We start from the raw sequence: 14625 nt of genomic DNA, 5'->3' as shown, positions 1-14625 counted from the left end.
TTCAAGACTCTTCATCCTTGTATTTAGCAAACATCAACTGCTTGTATTGTTTCTTGACTTGGCTCATCGTTGTGCATTGTTTGATTCCCTTACTCAATCCATTCCATAGTTTGATTCCACATACTGAAATGCTATGGCTAGCATAACGTAGTCCTAGTCCTGTATACGGTGAAACCTGTGCATAGCAAGGTTTGCATCGTCTTTTTCAGCCTTCAACGAAAAATGTTGCATGCCCGACATCCTAAGCTCCAGCAAGCACGCTTTATCTCCGCTAACTTTGCACTTATCAAACATTAAATTTACATTATATATCACACACAACAATGCAACATTAAGTAGTGGGACAGGACGATGCTACAGTGCTAACATTGCAATCACATCTGAACATGGTCACCCCCCTTTTGCTCCACGTTTCAGGCTGTGCTTCGGTGTCTGGCGCTGTGGATCCACTCGTCCGACCACCCCAGCATCGGCTCAAGCCAAATATACGCGGTCACCTCGGGGCAAATGCCAACTCGCATAGCCCCGCTGTCACTCAGCACGCTCAAGACAGCTGCTGGGTAGAATTGCACCATACTACTCACGTTGTTGTTGTTGTTGTTGTTGTTGTTGCCAGGGAACTTGCTGCACCTCGCCCCTGCAAGAAAACACGACACTGGCGCTTTCCTCACCTAAATGGAGGCTTTGTTGTGATATTACGGACAATGTTATTGTCTTTAAAAATTAATTTAGCGCCATAGATGAGCGACGGCCGTTTGCTCGGCCCCTGCAGACCTCACCTTTGCCATCTGCTCCATTTCTAGCGGCCGCCCTCCCCCACTCTCTGCGCTGTAGTTATCCACACATGTTCTCAGTTGTGGCTCCATTTGCTTCACCGGCACTGGTCGGTATGTTGTTATTTCAGAAGCCTGGCAATGCGGAGAGGGACGTTATCTCCGGTTATCATGATGGAAAGCAGACAAGATGTACCTACCATACCTACAGAACTACACCATGCAAGAAGGCAGATGCATATTTTTGTTGGTTGCTGAAACACATCCCTATCTTTCCCCCCACCTTTTGGGCCCAAGACAAACATCCCCATTTCCGGGTGTTCAGGAGGGGATGCTTCGAAAAACTCCTTACCGTGGAATGCCTTGCCCTTCGGCCTCTGCCCGTACCCTCATCGATCACTCACACGTGTGTTTTTCTTGCCATAGCACTCATGTGGATTGGTGGTGGTGGGGGGGTCATTTGGACTCATTTTCAAGCACCGTCCATAAAAACATGGAGTCTGTAGTATTCAAACATGCGTCCCACGCACTCATTAATATACAGTATAAGCAACCAACTTGTTTTATATTCGGAATGCTGTTGCTATTTGTGTGGGAAGCTTGTGGACTGCCATTGTGTCCGTGTTTTCCGTGTTCTTGAGAACGGAGACTGCAAGATAGCGGGGGTCGTGAGTAATCCTTCAAACGCGGTCTCACGAATACACAAACACACATTTGTTACACCAACGTAGCTAATCCGTCAAATTCGAGTAGTTTTTTTACAGTATGTGTTGTCTTGTGACAATACTATAGAATTAGAGTAGTCATTGTACAGCTTGTATAGCAGTAAAGACTTACTACGCACTGAAAAACAAAAGCTGGCAACACGTGTGAATACCAAGATAACCGAATGGTCGTTACCCAAACTTGAAGGTTGTGGGTTCGAACCTCCGTCCTATCTGTGGGCAAGATACTCAACCCCCAGCTGCTCCTGATGTGCTAACGGTGTCAAAGCGCAACACAAGCGAAACACCGTTTCCCAGATCGCCATTGTCTAAACGTGAATGCCTTGCCTAATGAGGCGGAAGCATGGTGCGCATGAGTGCTGCCGACACTGGAGAGCTGCATTTCACTGAGATGTGATTCCCCCTTCCTTAAAAAACGGTTTTCCAACATGATAAAGAGCTTAAACTCTTTTTGAGGAAGGTGCAGCCAAGTACGTTTCCCGACTTGAACCCAACCGATCATCAAATCCAAGGTGGAGGAGCACATTCACTGCATACGCCAAGAAAGTATATCCAAGTATTGTCTTTTGAGAGGATATACTAAAATATGAGCTGGAAACCTCATATTCCAAATATACAACATAAGGTGGCCAGAAATATTTCAATATTGAACAACGCAAAATATACTTATTGTGTGGAAATATGGGCTAATAACTATAAATGCAATCTTCACTCGCTAAATGTACTACAAAAAAGGTCAGTAAGGATAATTCATAATGGCGCCCACAGAGAACATACTAACTTATTTCTAAAATCACAAATACTTCAACTTGCTGATATAGTTCATCTTCAAACAGCTAAAATAATGCATAAGGCTAAAAATAACCAATTAGCTAAAAATGTCATCCAATAAAAATATGATCTCGGGGAAGAACCCTGAGTACCCATTATGTCATTGTATGGTCATATCACCTCATACTTCGGTACGTGACAAAATAAGTAAAATAAAATAAAAACTATATTAGGAAAGCAGGAAGTGAACAAATGTAACAGTTACTGATTGTAAAAGTACCAGATGGAGGGGTAGGATTTAATAAGCTTTGCTTCTTCCTACTCCTTTTGGACATGTGGAACTGGGAACTGATTATGTGATGCATTCAATTGTAATCTGATGCATGTTCTAATGAAATAAAACCATTACCATTACTGTAATAACGTGCGGTTCTTTACTTCAGATATAATGGATTCTTTTCCAGTAGCTGATGCAGCCATCTTGGCTGCACACGGTGTGGTGGCAAACGTACGTCAAATCAAGGTGGAATTGTGCGATGCTGACATAGGCGATACCGGAATAACCTCCTCTATGGTCTTTGCGTGTGTGTGTGTTTTCACTTATGTCCGTCTGCCCCCCCCCTTTCCCAAATCCAATAATTGTTCACACTTGTGTTTAAACACAAACACACTCCACACAAACACACTTCCAGCTGTCAATCTTAAGTTAAACTCCCTCACCTCGTTTGATTCACCGCCTTATTCTGTTGATAATGGACGCCGGGCAGCCAATACCGTCCATCGTTGTTGCGACGCTCCGTTAGAGAATGGCAGGATTTCCCAGCCAGCAAGGAAACGCTCCCACTTCCCTCTCGGTAATTGAAAAGTGCTGACAAAGCATCCTGGGATGTGTTTGTTTATTTTCCTTCCTGCTTCCAACTTGAAAACCAAAACCGAAGTGTGAATATTAATAACCCGGCCAATGACTGATGTCCCGTTTCTGCTCACTTGTTGCTCTCTTTTATTGCACATAAAAGCTCACCAGCTGTTTGATGGACTCACGTGATGCGTGGCTGACTTTAGCGGGGCTGTTTGTAACCCTGACATGTCCTGTTTTGAGTTAAAAGACTTTGGCATGGGGGGGGTTTGGGGTCTGTACAGCATCTCTTCTATTGCACATTCATGGCAAGACGAATGCAGCTCTTTATGTATCTTACATGGCAAGTGTGCGTGTAACCTAATAGAATCCACGGAAAGCATAGGATTGAGCATGATTGGACAAAGTGGACGACCCTGTCAGAGACCCCTCGCATCCCCTCAGCCTCCAGTCTATTGTCCAGCATCCTGCTAATGCAGTTAGCTGCCCCCTAATGAGGGTGAAATGTCATTAATATGCCGCGCAGCTGGGCCCAATAACCAGTGGGGATGACGCTAATCAAATCTCCGAGGACTAACCCAAAGCTGAACTGCGGACGGGCCAAGACAAGACAACAGTCTAGCGGTTACGTCGTATCGCCGTGTGTATGCGGTCTTTTGGTCTCTTCGTTCCTTTTGAAGTGTTTGACGTTTGCCAGACTTATTTAACGCCAAAATGACTACACACGCCACTTCATCATCATCATCATCATCATCGGGATGTCTCGCGTGTGTTTACGCGAAGTCATGCGGTAATTGTTTTAGGAAGATGTGGCTGCAAACGGACCGCTTTCATCCAACCCCCCCCCCCCCTTGCAGCCCCCATCCCAACCCACAGTAAGTGCGCTTGTGGCTAGTCGAGTGAATCTTAAGACCGCCATTACAAACTGCTCACACATGAATGTAATTAAATAACCGCTTTTGAGGGCAGCACAGTCTATGAAGTCATCATTCCATCTGGGTGGTAGAAGGTCATATATTCAAGATTCTCGTACAATGGCAGATTTGGTCATGGTGTACACCGATTTGTTTACTGTTTCATTGGAGAAAAAAAATGATATAAATAGAAAAAAATTTTCCATTAGTATTTTGCTCATGAAATAAGTCCAAAGTGAATAAAACTACAGTAAAATATTTGTACATCTGTATATACATTTACAACCTATCACTGGAAAAAAAAATTATATAAATAGAAATGCTGGAGCCTATCCCAGCTGTCTTCAGGCGAGAGGCGGGGTACACCCTGGACTGGTGGCCAGCCAATCACAGGACACATATAGACAAACAACCATTCACACTCACATTCATACCTATGGACAATTTGGAGTGGCTAATTAACCTAGCATGTTTTTGGAATGTGGGAGGAAACCGGAGTACCCGGAGAAAACCCACGCATGCACGGGGAGAACATGCAAACTCCACACAGAGATGTCCGAGAGTGGAATTGAACCCTGGTCTCCTAGCTGTGAGGCCTGTGTGCTAACCACTCGACCACCGTGCAGCCCTAAAATGTAATATTCATTCATTTTCTACCGCTTATCCTCACGAGGGTCGCGGGGGTGCTGGAGCCTATCCCAGTTGTCTTCGGGCGAGAGGCAGGGTACACCCTGGACTGGTGGCCAGCCAATCACAGGGCACATATAGACAAACAACCATTCACACTCACATTCATACCTATGGACAATTTGGAGTGGCTAATTAACCTAGCATGTTTTTGGAATGTGGGAGGAAACCCCACACAGAGATGTCCGAGAGTGGAATTGAACCCTGGTCTCCTAGCTGTGAGGTCTGCGCGCTAACCACTCCACAACATAATTTTCATAATTTTCCGAGTTCCTGTTCCTGTAGCACCGATGCCAAATTAATATCATATTATGGTGCCAGAACTTTTCCTGGCTTCTGACTGTGATGTTCCAGTATTGTGGCCACTTTCTGGATAGGCAACACAAAACATGTTGCCAAGGCTTTCCAGGCTTGGTGTGAGTCACTTCCTTCTCCGTAGGACTGTGTGGCCTTCACAATGGGCGGTGTTGATGAGAGCTGGGATGGTGTTGTATAATAACGGCTGGTAACTGGTGAAGAAGGAGCTTCTCCGTCCACAGGCCTGTCATTGTATTGCTTCATGTCTCTGGCCTGATGGGACTCCAGAAGCCAGCCATTGTATTTAATTACACTTGCCAGCCCCCGCACAGACCCATGTCCCCGTGTCCCAGATTTCCATGGATGCTCTCATTAAGACCGGGCATTTGGTGTGTGTTTTTGTGTGTGTGTGTGTGTTGTGTGTGTCCATTGAGGGAGATAAGGAGGAAAATCCTTTTTCATGTGTCGATGCAGATGCAGTTGTGATGATGGTGTCGGGTTAGCCGTCTGGCACACACTATATGTTTGTCACTTACATGCGGATGAATCTCCGGCCGCTCACGCTAATAACGCCGCGCTGTAATTAGTCCCCATCAAGGGAGGCAGAGGCGGGCTGAAAGCTGTGAATGGCTGCCTGATAATGAGAAAATATGCCATGTTATGTAAGGCGTGCTCTATTTAGGTTTCATTTGTTTGACATGGGGGCGTGTCGTGACTGCGTGGCCTAGTGGTGGCATGGGCGCTGTGGGCCCCGGATGACACCCACAGAGGTGCAATGATAGGGAAAGGACGGCCTGCAGTCTGTCTCGTTTATGATAAAAAAAAATTAAGGCTGTTGTTGTGTTAATTATGGGCTTGCTCAGTAATGCAAGCCCATATTGTTATTCCTTGTGATGTTTAGCTATTATTATTATATCTTAATCTTCCCATTTTTGTGCACATAATGCGTCCAAAACCGTAAGAAGGACCCCCACACATGTTACACCGCCGGAATCCTGACGCTCGGGACTACAGCGGTATTTATTTTTTGGAACGTTTTGTGTAACCATGGCGACGCTATTCACCAAAACCTTCAAAAATGGGCCACTAGATTAGATACACCTGTTCTATTTTTAGAACAGCCACATTCCAGAGAAAACGAGAATTTACAGACTTTTCACAGCCCTTGTAGCTCAGCCATACGGCCACGTAGAAACGCGATTAACGGCTCATTTTTGAGAAACTTCTCAACTCTCCCTGTGGCTAAATGCTAATTAGCATTTAAGCTAATTTACTCATGTCTAAAGGCAAATGCACACATGGCATGATGTAGGAGGGTTATAGGACAACCTTGGCACTTTCTAAACTTGAGGCCCTCTTGCTAGGTGCTAGCATGATGACTGTTAGCATGTTAGCATTTTAGCTAATTTACTCATTTCTAAAGGCAAATAAACACATAGCATGATGTGAGGACACTATGGGACTGCATCAACCTTTTCAGTACTTGAGGCTGTCTTGCTAGGTGCTAGCATGGTAGCCGTTGGCGCACCGGGCCCGAGGTTCACAGCACAGGTGGCAAGCCCATCAAAATTTCTGCGGGAATTTTCTAGTTCTGATTTATTCTGCTTTATTCCTTGCTACTGTTTTTCCTCTCATACCCATCTAGTGCAAATATTGTGTTGGTTTCAACCATTGTGTTTGGTTGCTGTGACAGTATCATATGACCTCCAAATGTCGTAATAATAAGGCAGCCCTGATTGGGTGTCGGTGTTTAGTGTTGCAACAGGACCTTTATTGCTCTTCAGCTTAACTGGCAGTAAAGATAACACACAAAGTGCTGAAGAGGCAGGATTTTAGCGTGCACGGCTTGTGTTTTTTTTTTTTTCTACTTCCAGGAAAGACTTAAACAGATACGAGCATTAGGTTGGTTTATTTTGGTTGTGGTGAACATAATCTCTTCTCCGTGCACCATCTGCCGCACGGACACGGAGGTTGGCACGCGAGCTGAGACCTGCGCTGGGATTCTACACACAGATAAGGGAGGTGTGCTCGCTGCCACCCGGCTGTTTGTCGGCTAGATTGCTGCGCAGTTGTGTGTATTGATCCAATGGGAGCGGAGTTCCAGTCGGGTGCCGTTGAGCCCGCCCACTCTGTTAAATATAGATGGCTGATTTGCACACAAGGTACTTGTCTGCATCACATATTTATACACGGTACAGTAAAATTGCTGCTCCTGCTGGAGCCTATCCCAGCTGTCTTCGGGACGAGAGGCGGGGTACACCCTGGACCGGTGGCCAGCCAATCACAGGACACATATAGACAAACAACCATTCACACTCACATTCATACCTATGGACAATTTGAAGTGGCTAATTAACCTAGCTTGTTTTTGGAATGTGGGAGGAAACCGGAGTACCCGGAGAAAACACACAGAGATGCCCAAGAGGAGAATCGAACCCAGGTTAAACCCAGGGTAAAGCGATGGGCATCTTTTAGCTGGTGTATTTTTGTATTATATTGTTTCATATTGAGCGTGCAAAACAATATTTGGGGTAAACATAATTTGCATATGTAAACAAACTTCTTTAGAAAGAAATATCAATGTATTTATAGTATTAGTAGTGGATGAGTGGTTAGCGTGCAGGCCTCACAGCTAGGAGACCCGGGTTCAATTCCACCCTCAGCCATCTCTGTGTGCAGTTTGCATGTTCTCCCCGTGTATGCGTGGGTTTTCTCCGGGTACTCCGGTTTCCTCCCACATTCCAAAAAACATGCTAGGTTAATTAGCGACTCCAAATTGTCCATAGGTATGAATGTGAGTGTGAATGGTTGTTTGTCTATATGTGCCCTGTGATTGGCCGGCCACCGTCTCTCGCCTGAAGACAGCTGGGATAGGCTCCAGCACCCCCGCGACCCTCGTGAGGATAAGCGGTAGAAAATGAAAATGTATTTATATTTTATATACATAAAAATGTTTCCCACAGTTTGCATCTGACATCTGTCCTCAAAAGTTGCATGAATTACACCTGGGAAAAAAGTACAGTTACTTTGACATATTTTAATAGGAAGTGGATTTTCTTTTTTTTACGGAGGGGGAGCAGAGCGATGGACTGACATCATTCCAAGTAATCATATTGGCATGTGAATGAAAATGGGCGACTTCCATGGCCTAGTTCCATGTGACACACCACGCTCCAACAGGGATTATGGCATTATTTGTTCGGCTGTAGGCCACCGGATGCAGCGCTGTGTTGTGTGAATGTGTGCGTTTATATTTTACATCCTTGTTTTGACACACACGCATGCATGCACGCTCAGGATATTGAGGTCAAAGTCCAATACATATTACATGAACACAACAGCAGGCTGCTACTTCACAAGCATCCGTTTAAACACATGAAAGTATACAAAAATATGAATGTTTGTTCTTATGAATGCGCTATTCAACCTCCTTTTGTTTGCCGTTTGGAAGAAAAGGCGCAAATAGACTTTCCTGCAGATGGCTTTTTATCCGTAATGTCGAGGAATGAGTTGCTAAGCATCTCTACTTAAGGCTTGATTATATAAGGATAAATAAAAGAGCAACTGCAGGCCATGTATCAGAGGGAAGTACTGTCTTTGAACCCTGCCAGCGATACAGTTCTTCACATCAAGACATCGCTTTGGCTCCAGGGAGGAAAAAAAAAAAAAAACGGCAAAGACTGGGCTCGCTATTGCTTTGATGATCTGTGCGTGTATGAGTGTGAGTGAAAACGCCCGATCAAGCCGTGCGCGTGCGTACCCTAACGGGGTCTTTTCAAGGTGTGCGTATGAGCTCGTCCGCGGATGCCAGTGTTTATCGATTAAACGTGCGCTCTCTGACATGCTTACGCTCACTAACCCCCTGGTGTTTTTCTTTCTTTCTTTTTTCCGCTCTCCGCAGCGATAGAGACGCAGAGCACCAGCTCAGAGGAGATAGTGCCAAGCCCGCCCTCGCCTCCCCCGCCGCCCCGCGTCTACAAGCCCTGCTTTGTGTGCCAGGACAAGTCCTCAGGGTACCACTATGGTGTCAGCGCCTGTGAAGGCTGCAAGGTGAGAGACTTCAGGCTTTTCTCTGAATCGGCTAAGACGGCAACATTATTTCTCCCGCCTTGTGGCATTCATGGGATGTCTTGGGAAGTACTTTTAGATATTTTGCATCTCTCGGCTAAGATGTCAAACTGACTTTGTTTTGAGAGAGGACAAGGCGTCTATGAGGATTTAGGTGGTTATTGATGGTGATTTCTTGCCATGTGTCCACAAATAGTGCAAAATGAGCATAGCAGCAAATTATTAATACTAATTGCAGGGAAAATACTTCATCCGTAGGGAATCATTTACAACATCCGATATTAGGTGCTGCTGTTTTGCTGTAATGATTGTCTTTAGTAGTTCGTGGAGGTAGTTAATATTATTGTTATTAAGGGAAAGCAAAGGAAACGTTGCTATCATGTTAACTGAGACAGGAAGTCTTTTAGAGTGGAGACTACTATTTGAAAACATATGGTATTACTTGTGGGAGTGACCAGGATGGATAGGATCGGGAAGGAGTACACCAGAGGGACATTACATGTTAGAGGATTTGGAGATAAAGTCAGAGAGGCCAGACTGAGATGTTCAGAGGAGAGATATTGGGAGTGACCAGGATGGATAGGATCAGGAACGAGTACACCAGAGGGACATTACATGTTAGAGGCCTTGGAGATAAAGTCAGAGATGCCAGACTGAGACGTTCAGAGGAGAGATATTGGGAGTGACCAGGATGGATAGGATCAGGAACGAGTACACCAGAGGGACATTACATGTTAGAGGCCTTGGAGATAAAGTCAGAGATGCCAGACTGAGACGTTCAGAGGAGAGATATTGGGAGTGACCAGGATGGATAGGATCAGGAACGATTACATCAGAGGGACATTACATGTTAGAGGCCTTGGAGATAAAGTCAGAGAGGCCAGACTGAGATGTCCAGAGGAGAGATATTGGGAGTGACCAGGATGGATAGGATCAGGAACGAGTACACCAGAGGGACATTACATGTTAGAGGCCTTGGAGATAAAGTCAGAGAGGCCAGACTGAGATGTCCAGATGAGAGATATTGGGAGTGACCAGGATGGATAGGATCAGGAACGATTACACCAGAGGGACATTACATGTTAGAGGCCTTGGAGATAAAGTCAGAGAGGCCAGACTGAGACGTTCAGAGGAGAGATATTGGGAGTGACCAGGATGGATAGGATCAGGAACGAGTACACTAGAGGGACATTACATGTTAGAGGCCTTGGAGATAAAGTCAGAGAGGCCAGACTGAGATGTCCAGAGGAGAGATATTGGGAGTGACCAGGATGGATATGTTGTTATGAAAATAATAGTACTGGCCGTGAACCAGGAAGTAGCCTGCTAACGGATGGACAAAGAAACCACAAATGCCTTGGCAGAGGTATTCCATTCATCACAGTATCACAGTACTGTATGTAGTCATGAGTTATTTCAGTACATAAAAAGATGGACATGAGCAAAAGAGATATGTGGAATCCGAATGTAATATTCCAACCAGGTGCGTTGGTTTTGGGAACGACATACTAGCTGGAAGTCTATAAACTTAGCAGTAAAATGAAAACTTGGCGCGTTGGTGGAGTGTAGCCTTGCACAATATGACACAAAGATGGCACAGGGTGGGAGAGGGAAGAGGAGGACGTGGGGATGGTTGGAGGGTCTACGCATCAGGCAGACGGCAGGCTGCAGCTGAACCCAGTGACACCATGAGGTTGATGGCTAGTGGGCCATATGGGGAAGGGGGAGGTGGGACGGGGGGAGGAGCCCCATAAACCTTTCACACGAGACCTCCCGACATTCTCTTTCCATCTTCTCTCCATCACATTATTTTGTCAAATTAGCAGCAAACTTTTCATTTTTTAATGAAAACAAAAAGGAAATATTTAGAGCATGGTGCGCTCACAGCAGTGTGACGCACGCCGCCAGTTCCAAGTGGGATAAACAAAAAGCGAGACGAGAGGCGCCGGGCGATAGATGAGCTCTAAATTTGAGTAATTAGCCGTTTCTCAGCTTTGATCAAAGTGTTTCTGTCTTTCTCGCTCTGTGAATCTGCGCCGTAATTAGCTTTTTGAGGCCGGCGATGTACAACGCGGGGACACGAAGAGAGCTGATGTTTTCGTTTATCTGCCCCCGCAGACAGAAAGTCACAGAAAGTTTTACTGTCGCCTGTCAACATCTTGCACTTTTGAGTTAGTTTCATAACACGTCTCTATTAAAGCAACAGCAACGCTGCATGTATTTATGGTTTTTATGTCGATAAAGGTCAAGCATTGCAGCGTACCGATGACATCACAGATGTGCTAGCGCCCCCTGTCTGTGTGAGCCAGAACCGCCTCCCCTCTCAACATCTGCAGTGCTAATTTGAAAAATTCAGGATGCCTCCTCCTCCGTATCTCTGACTACAGAGGAGATGACTTGGCAAAGCATGCTCAATAATTCAACACTACAGGCGTGCGAATGTATATGGTTGTCTCATTTGAGACTGGGGTAAGTTGAGGGTTAGCCGCGTCGACTTTGCTGCAGCATGCCAAACTACAAAGGCATTTCCTGGGGGCTGCAGCGAACAGAGGAGATACTGATGGAAGGGGGGGGTGGGATGCTGAGCTCTCTTACTTGAGACAGCTCGCTCGTTTGTTGTTTAACTTCGACTGCCAGCGCGTACTCACTGGCATCGCACTTCTCTTCCCCTTTTAGGTAATAGGGCTGGAGTGTTAAATATGCATGCTTACGCCCTCATATTTATAGCTTTGTCTTGGGGCGTAACAGTGGCAGGCAGCAGGGAAACAAACATCTCAGCTGGTATAGAAGGGAAGCAAAATGCTTGTCCACGAGAAACAGGCATGAGGTACATTGATTTTTATTTATAATTTCATCTACTTTGTCGTGCTAACATTGTCAATTAGTCCAGGTTCACAAGATAAACACAAGAGCAGAATAAGGGTGTAGGTATCTTAAACTAAAATTCATGTCGTGGGGGGTGCTGGAGTCTATCCTAGCTGTCTTCGGGCAAGAGGCGGGGTACACCCTGGACTGGTGGCCAGCCAATCGCAGGGCACATATAGACAAACAACCATTCACACTCACATTCATACCTTTGGACAATTTGGAGTCACCAATTAACCTAGCACGTTTTTGGAATGTGGAAGGAAACCGGAAATGACCGAAAGTGGAATTGAACTCGGGTCTCCCAGCTGTGCGGCTGTGCTAAATACTCTTCGGCGGTGCAGCCCTTGAACAAAAATATCTGTCACAATTAATACTTGATTTTTCTGTCTTGTTTTGTGCCCACAAAGGCGCCTATGAATAACATAAAAATGAATGATTAATATAATGTAATGCCTAACTAATGAATGGAGTGAGGTTCCCCCAAGTTGACAAAATTAGCATGTCCGTTGGTTGGTTTCAAATATGACTTTGTACTGTATGTTGATATATGTACGGGTTTATTTCATATTACGGTCATCCGAATAAGGAAACATTAATTGGAGTGAGGTTCCCAAAGATGGTTTAATTAGCATACTCATTTGTATCCCTTCAGCTATGGTAGTTTCAACCGTGGATACTGACATTGAGGTATGGCTTTATGTTGATACCGTGATATTTAGTAGCTCTGAGCTTCAGTTTGTGTTCCATCATTTGTGTCTTTGGTTCAAACATGGCAGTTTGTGTTGAATTGTTGGAATATTTTTCTGCAGATACTCCCAAATGAAGGGAGTGTGGTTCCCTAAGATGATAAAATTAAACATGTTAATATACTACAACGGATTAGGAGTTGCTTTGTGTGTTGCTAGTAATAACGGCCAGTAGCTCTGAGCTTCCACTTTTATCTTTGGTTCAATCCAAAGTCATATTGCAACTATTGTGGACATTCACATATTTAGGAGGCGTGTGGAGTGTGGAATTCTGGGGTGATGGAGAAGCAGTTGAGGGGGGGCTGTATGTGTCACAGGTGTTGGACAGGACATGCCATTGGTCAAGATGCAAAGGACAGGGCAAGATGGAAACATATGATCCAAGCGTTTAGGAGGTTTAGTAGCTCCTGCTTTCAAAAGAAGGTTGTTAAAAAATGATTTTTTAAACGTCTTAAAGTATTTTATTACATTAAATTAATTGCTAATCCGCACAGGCTACACATTTCCAGTGAAGAGACACACGTACGCGTACATAAAACACGTATGTGGGGGCGCAGGAGGTGGCCGGGAAGAGCTCTTAATCTGGCAACAATGTGAAAGTCACGTAAGAGAGGGATTCCTTCTCTTCCCCGTGAACTCGCCAACCCCCCCTCCGCTACTCCTGTCTTCTTTTCCCAGTCTCACAAAGGCAAGGCTGGTACCAGGTACAGAGGTGTCCACAAGTGGGACAGTGTAAAATACTCCTCATTGCCTCCTTCTCCTTGTGCCGCTCATCTCCTCTAAAGCTGCAGGGCGGCTGACAGGCCTGCTGAGGGCTCTTGTCGCCGGGTGGATTAAGCGGTGATACAAAAAGAGGCTTAAGGGCCGCAGGAAGCAATGACTCCTAAAAGAACGGGTGGGGGGGGTGACAATCAACTGGATCAAGAGCCGGCTGCAGCAACCACTCAGAGGGCACCTGGGCCTTGTGGTGGCGTTAGGAAGGGAGTAGGTCAATCCTCTGGTGACATTGGGGTCAGGGTCAGGGCATCGTAGGATCAAATAGGACATAATACACGCACACACGTACACTTATTGCTCAGCAGCAGGCTACACTACTACCCGCTTTGTCGGGGCAAATACCACAGATGTGGGTATCAGTTAGAGCAGGGGTCTCAAACACGCGGCCCTTGATATGAAAGTTTAATGTTAGTGCGGCCCGCGCAAGTTTGATATGGATGCTGTATGGTATCATGTACCCAGAAAAAATTATTACGTTTGATTAATGTTCATGTTAAAGGTTAAATAACTGTTAATAGTTATCCTCCCTATCCGTGTGGAAGTGGTAAGTTTTTGGCTATTTAAGTTTAAAGGAAATAACTTGAAGGCTACCGTTTAGGTCGCTAGCTGTCTAGTTTGCGAGTTAGCATGTGTCTCAAGACCCTGCAGTTGCGCAATATGTTGTAAATAAAAAGAGTATAAATGTGACTATAGTCGTGTTTTGTCATGTCTACAGGGCTCTAATAATGCTTTGTTCATTTTAATCTGGTCATGTTTTCCTTCCATCCATCCATTTTCCGGGTTGCGGGGGCAGCAGTCTCAGTCGGGAAGCGCAGACTTCCCGGTCCCCGGCCACCTCCTCCAGCTCCACCGGGAGGACACCAAGGCGTTCCCAGGCCAGCTGTGAGACATAATCCCTCCAGCGTGTCCTAGGTCTGCCCCGGGGTCTTTTCCCGGCTGGGCATGCCCGGAACACCTCACCAGGGAGGCGTCCGGGAGGCATTCGGACTAGATACCCAAGCCACCTCAAGGGGTTTGAGTGCCCGGGTGATCCGAGGAGCTATGTTGTCTGGGGCTATATGCCCCTGGTAGGGTCTCAAAAGGCAAACAGGTCCAAGGTGACGTGCCAGACCAAGACCCGTACCTCACCGTGCCTCACCCTGG

The 14625-nt window shown here is 45.7% G+C and overlaps 1 protein-coding gene across 2 annotated transcripts in view; it reads left to right on the top strand.

Annotated features, from left to right (window-relative positions):
- Positions 1-14625, top strand: part of raraa (retinoic acid receptor, alpha a) — a 155313-nt gene that overhangs the window by 127949 nt on the left and 12739 nt on the right. For both annotated transcript variants that reach the window (XM_078789062.1, XM_058062202.2), the window contains one exon: positions 8925-9073. In XM_078789062.1, coding sequence (XP_078645188.1) covers positions 8925-9073 — 149 coding nt within the window. The remainder of the gene's footprint in view (positions 1-8924; positions 9074-14625) is intronic.

This window comes from Doryrhamphus excisus, linkage group LG2 (genome assembly GCF_037039965.1).
Source record: "Doryrhamphus excisus strain RoL-2023G ecotype Guam linkage group LG2, RoL_Dexc_Guam_v1.1, whole genome shotgun sequence".
NCBI classification, from domain to species: Eukaryota; Metazoa; Chordata; class Actinopteri; order Syngnathiformes; family Syngnathidae; genus Doryrhamphus; species Doryrhamphus excisus.
Note: the sequence above shows the minus strand (reverse complement) of the source record. Positions and strands in the feature narration are given on the sequence as shown.